The sequence below is a fragment of the Malaclemys terrapin genome, chromosome 1 (genome assembly GCF_027887155.1).
Source record: "Malaclemys terrapin pileata isolate rMalTer1 chromosome 1, rMalTer1.hap1, whole genome shotgun sequence".
Classification (NCBI taxonomy): domain Eukaryota; kingdom Metazoa; phylum Chordata; order Testudines; family Emydidae; genus Malaclemys; species Malaclemys terrapin.
Window position 1 is genome coordinate 342,212,283 of NC_071505.1, and position 6,000 is coordinate 342,218,282.

The 6,000-nt window shown below is 62.5% G+C and overlaps 1 protein-coding gene across 1 annotated transcript in view; it reads right to left on the reverse strand.

Moving 5' to 3' along the window:
• RNF169 (ring finger protein 169) overlaps positions 1–2,903 on the reverse strand; it is a 38,978-nt gene extending 36,075 nt beyond the window's left edge. The window contains exon 1 of the mRNA XM_054039031.1: positions 2,606–2,903. Within this exon, the coding sequence (XP_053895006.1) occupies positions 2,606–2,903 (298 nt within the window). The remainder of the gene's footprint in view (positions 1–2,605) is intronic.
• Positions 2,904–6,000: the final 3,097 nt, after the last annotated feature.

Consider the following 6,000-nt stretch of genomic DNA (forward strand, 5'->3'; position numbering starts at 1 on the left):
AAGAACCACTGGTTTCTGTCTACTGCCTGCTTACATTCATAAAATAACCTAAGTCGGATGCTTAAGGACCTTCCACCTAGCTTTTTTGCTCTGGTTCCCCTCAGCACACACCCCCGTCAATCAACATTTAGGGTGATGGATAACCAAAGGACAGCATGAAGGCAAAGGCAGCTCAAATACAATAAATGCTGCCCATAGTCGACGCCAACTTTTTTATTTAAAAGAACCTCATAACTGGGTTTAAAAAAAGAACTAGATACATTCCTGGAGGACAGATCCATCACAGGCTATTAGCCAGGACTCACAGGAACACCACCTCATGCCTTGGGTATCCCTAAACTCCCAACGGCCAGAAGCTGGGCTTGGACCATACAGAACGGATCACTCAAAATTACCCTGTTCTGTTCATTCCCTCTGAAGCATCTGTCACTGGCCACTCTCAGAGACAGGATACTGGGCTAGATGGACCATTGGTATGGACCCAGTATGGCTGTTCTTGTCAACTGGTGTCCAGTCAATTTCAAAGAGTTATTTTAAAGTAATTCTAGGTACTGCCCTTGACCCAGAGGCCATCTGTCAGTGTTTGTGGTATTCAAATCACACTGTGTTAGCGATTCATGCTTTTCTCTTCCATGTTGGCATGACACACACAAATAAAATGGGAAACTGCTTATTTAGAGGACACATTACAACTGATTAACTATATGATGTAGTTAAATGTAGAAACGAGAGACGTGTCAATGACCCTGTTCCCTCTACTCTTTCAATTCACCATTTTAAGAAGTTATTCTAACATGAGCAGGTCAGCTCAAGAAAAATTGAGGGTCTGTTTTCTTTTTTTTTTTTTTAATTGATCTTGTCTTTTGACTACAGTTGCAAGGCCAACCCAGACGGTCTGAGAAGCTACCAACTCCTGTAAAGCTACCAGCTTCAAGATGAGATGCAAGAAGCTGTATGTTAAAGAAAGATAGGTTTTAGAGTAGCAGCCGTGTTAGTCTGTATCCGCAAAAAGAAGAACAGAAGTACTTGTGGCACCTTAGAGACTAACAAATTTATTAGAGCATAAGCTTTCGTGGACTACAGCCCACTTCTTCGGATGCATCCGAAGAAGTGGGCTGTAGTCCACGAAAGCTTATGCTCTAATAAATTTGTTAGTCTCTAAGGTGCCACAAGTACTCCTGTTCTTTTTGTTAAAGAAAGAGGGTCTGCAATCTGTTCTAGTTTACTAAAAGCTTGTGTGGCCTTCAGCCTAAAGGTTAATTACTGATGTGACAGGATACGTAACCCTGGATAACATATCCGCCCTCTATATAGACCTACCATTTTTGAAAGTCAGTACTATCGGACAACGGCATGACTTATGCTGAGAAGCAGTAACAAGGAAGCAAGCTAACACCAAGAAAACATAATCACACTAGATTATGACAACAAGGTCTTAATCCACCCCAATTAGAATGACGGGGGCATGAGAGTTCACACGTTGCTGAGTCAATGTTTCAGGCTTTCTGTAGACTGAGGCAGATAGCCTTTTATGGATTATTTATTTGGAAAGTTCACTATGCAACTATGAAGGCTAGAAATAACTTTAAAAGGGTGTGCAGAATCTGCACAATCTGAGAATATCTCTATACTGAGCCCCAAACGCAATCACTCCAGGCCCTTTCCTGCACCCCCATTCAGCAGACTACCATAGAGGGAGAAAGAACAACCCAGTGCTCCCCATGAGCTGAGTGCCAACACACTAAGATATGAGCTGAGCCGCAGCAGATTTAGTGCATGTAATCCCCTCATCCCTCACTGTGTGATGGTGGTGAGAATAGCCTCTTCACAACCTAGAGCCCCGCCCCCAGGACTGAGACCTAGCATACTCAATACATGTAACCCCCACACCCCACCGTGTCACTGATCCGGGGGGGGGGGGGGGGGACACACCCTCCACAGCCCAGCACCCTGTCCCTGGCTGAACCCCATGCACTCAGTGCATGTAACCCCTGCACCCCAATCTGTCACTGATCCCAGGGGACCCCTTCACAGCCCTGCGCCCCTACCCCAGTGCTGAGCCCCGCGCACTCAGTGCATGTAACCCCTGCACCGCACTGGGTCACTGATCCCATGGGGCCCCTCCACAGCCCTGCGCCCCTACCCCAGTGCTGAGCCCCGCGCACTCAGTGCATGTAATCCCTGCACCGCACTGTCACTGATCCCATGGGACTCCTTCACAGCCCTGCGCCCCTACCCCAGTGCTGAGCCCCGCGCACTCAGTGCATGTAACCCCTGCACCGCACTGGGTCACTGATCCCATGGGGCCCCTCCACAGCCCTGCGCCCCTACCCCAGTGCTGAGCCCCGCGCACTCAGTGCATGTAATCCCTGCACCGCACTGTCACTGATCCCATGGGACTCCTTCACAACCCAGCACCCCTACCCCAGTGCTGAGCCCCGCGCACTCAGTGCATGTAACCCCTGCACCGCACTGGGTCACTGATCCCGGAGGGGGGAGGGGGCCCCTCCACAGCCCCGCGCCGCGCCCCGCCCCCCGGCCGAGCCCCGCGCACTCAGTGCATGTAACTCCCCCCCCCGGCTGGAGGCTCCGGAGGCGGCCGCACCTTCGTCCGGCGCTCGCGGCTCCCCGCCTCCTCCCGCGGCGGCGGCCCCGCTCTGCTGCCGGCGGGCCCAGGTGGAGAGGCGGCTGCGGCAGAGCGGGCAGCAGAGGCCCGGGCCCTGCAGGCAGCGCTGGAAGCAGGAGCGGCAGAGCGAGTGGCGGCAGGGCGGCGTCACCGCCTCCACCAGCGCCTCCCGGCACAGCGGGCACTCCGCCCCCGCCTCCTCCTCGGCCTGCGCCCGCCGCCGCCGGCCCCGCCGCACCGGTGCCGCGGCCCGGCCGCCAGGGCCCGCCGCCGCCATCTTCTCACCCTTGGAAGGGACGGAGCGGAGCGTTAGGCCGCGGCGCCGCCCACCTCATGCATATTCAGCAGGGCAGGGTGGGTAATATTCATGAGCTCGCGCGGCCCCGTAGGTTGTCCCCGCCCCCTCGTGAGTATTCACCAGCCGCTGCCGCGTGCAGCTCCTGACGTTCCAGTCTGGCCCCTAGGGGCCGGATTCCATTCCCCTCCCCCGCCTGGGCCGGCCTGTCCTGCCTCCCAGCCCCCCCCATCTCCCCCGCCTGAGCCGGCCTGTCCTGCCTCCCAGCCCCCCCCATCTCCCCCGCCTGAGCCGGCCTGTCCTGCCTCCCAGCACCCCCCCCATCTCCCCCGCCTGAGCCGGCCTGTCCTCCCCCCAGCACCCCCCCACTTCCCCAGCCTGTCCTGCCTCCCAGCACCCCTCCCCCTCACCTCCCCCTCCTGGGCCAGCCTGCCCTGCCTCCCAGCCCCCCCCATCTCCCCCGCCTGAGCCGGCCTGTCCTGCCTCCCAGCCCCCCCCATCTCCCCCCCCTGGGCCGGCCTGTCCTGCCTCCCAGCACCCCCCCCATCTCCCCCTCCTGAGCCGGCCTGCCCTGCCTCCTAGTACCCCCCCCATCTGCCCTGCCTCCCAGCACAGCCCCCCCCATCTCCCCCCCCCAGGCCGGCCTGCCCTCCCCCAGCACCCCCCCAACCTCCCCTCGCCTGGGCCAGCCTGCCCTGCCTCCCAGCTCCCCCCCATGTCCCCCCCCCCGGGCCGGCCTATCCTGCCTCCCAGTACCCCCCCCACCTCCCCCGCCCCCTGGGCCAGCCTGTCCTGCCTCCCAGTACCCCCCCACACCTCCCCCGCCCCCTGGGCCGGCCTGCCCTGCCTCCCAGTACCCCCCCCCCATCTCCCCCGCCTGGGCCAGCCAGGCTGGCTCCTAGTACCCCCCCCCTCACCTCCCCCGCCTGGGCCGGCCTGTCCTGCCTCCCAGTACCCCCCCCCCGCCTGGGACGGCCTGTCCTGCCTCCCAGCCTCCCCTCCCCCATCTCCCCCGCCTGGGCCGGCCTGCCCTGCCTCCCAGCACCCCCCCCCCATCTCCCCCGCCTGGGCCGGCCTGCCCTGCCTCCCAGCACCCCCCCCATCTCCCCCGCCTGGGCCGGCCTGCCCTGCCTCCCAGCCCCCCCCCATCTCCCCCACCTGGGCCGGCCTGTCCTGCCTCCTAGCCCCCCCCCATCTGCCCCGCCTGGGCCGGCCTGCCCTGCCTCCCAGCCCCCCCCCCCCCATCTCCCCCGCCTGGTCCGGCCTGTCCTGCCTCCCAGCACCCCCCCCATCTCCCCCGCCTGGGCCGGCCTGTCCTGCCTCCCAACACCCCCCCATCTCCCCCGCCTGGGCCGGCCTGTCCTGCCTCCCAACACCCCCCCATCTCCCCTGCCTGGGCCGGCCTGTCCTGCCTCCCAGCACCGCCCCCCGGCATGTGCCCCGCCTGGGCCGGCCTGTCCTGTCTCCTACCCCCCCAGCACCCCCCCATCTCCCCCGCCTGGGCCGGCCTGTCCTGCCTCCCAGCCCCCCCCCCCATCTCCCCCTCCTGGGCCGGCCTGTCCTGCCTCCCAACACCCCCCCATCTCCCCCACCTGGGCCGGCCTGTCCTGCCTCCCAACACCCCCCCATCTCCCCTGCCTGGGCCGGCCTGCCCTGCCTCCCAGCACCCCCCCCCCCATCTCCCCTGCCTGGGCCGGCCTGTCCTGCCTCCCAGCACCCCCCCCCCACATCCCCCGCCTGGGCCAGCCTGTCCTCCCCCCAGCACCCCCCCCACTTCCCCAGCCTGTCCTGCCTCCCAGCACCCCTCCCCCTCACCTCCCCCGCCTGGGCCAGCCTGCCCTGCCTCCCAACACCGCCCCCCCCCTCCTCCTCCGCCTGGGCCAGCCTGCCCTCCCCCAGCACCCCACCCACCCTGCTCACCTCCCCCACCTGGGCCAGCCTGCCCTCCCCCAGCACCCCACCACTCCCGGCCTCCCCCGCTCCCAAACGCCCCCACCTGGGCTAGAGATACCACAGCCTGTTTTGCCCCCAAGCACACCACTGCCCCCTGATCCCCCCACACCTGGGCCAGGGATACCACAGCCTGTTCTGCCCCCAAGCACACCACTGCCCCCTGACACCCTCCCCCCACCTGGGCCAGGGTTACCCCAGCCTTCCCTGCCCCTGACCTCTCCCACCTGGCCCAGGGATACCCCAGCCTGCTCTGCCCCCCAGCACCCTACTCGTCCCCTGTCCTCTCCCACCCAGGCCCTATCCCAGCTTGTCCTATCCCCCAGCACCCCACTGCTCCCCCGACTTCTCCCATCTGGACCAGCGTTACACCAGCCTGCCCTGCACCCCTCCAGATCTCCCCCACCTGGACCAGGGTTACACCAGTCTTCCCTACCCCACTGCCCCCCTCGTGCTTTCCCAACCCCCTGCCCATGTCAGAGGCTTCTCCCTCAGGGTCTCTGCCCCAGCCCAGAGCGCAGGTGTAGGGGAAGCAGGAGCCCTGTTCCCCATTTATCTCAGAAGTAAGAGGTTGGGGGAGAGCTGGAGCAAGGGGGTTAGTGAAGTGTGTAGGGGACAGCCTGGGGAGAGAGCCCAGAGAGGGGCTAGGGTGAGGGGAAGCCATGCCTAGGCAGATTGTTGTGATGAGCTTGGGGAGAAATGCAGGAAGCTTTCACCAATCCCACCTCACTCCCCCTTAGCGGCCCACTTCTCATCCAGTCTCAGCCCCCACTCTTCCCCATCTCACCTCTCAGCCACTTTTCACCTCCGTGCTGGCTGGGCCCCAGAAGGGGAGCAGAGGGGCTGCCAAAACCCAGCAGGGAAACGGAGAACAGGTCTGCTCAATGCCTGATGCACATCACATCAGGCAACACTGTCTCTTCTGCTCCTGCCCCCTCCATGCCCACACTCTCAGGCCTTCACTTCAATACACCCCAAGAGTCAGGCCAGCCCTCGTTGCCGCCTCTGGGCCTTGCTCCCACCTGCCCAAGACCAATAGCAAACAATTTTATCCACCGCCAGTTGATGCTTAAGACACTAAACCAAAGGCTGAGCCACCACAAGACAGATCACTAGGATGAACAGATGG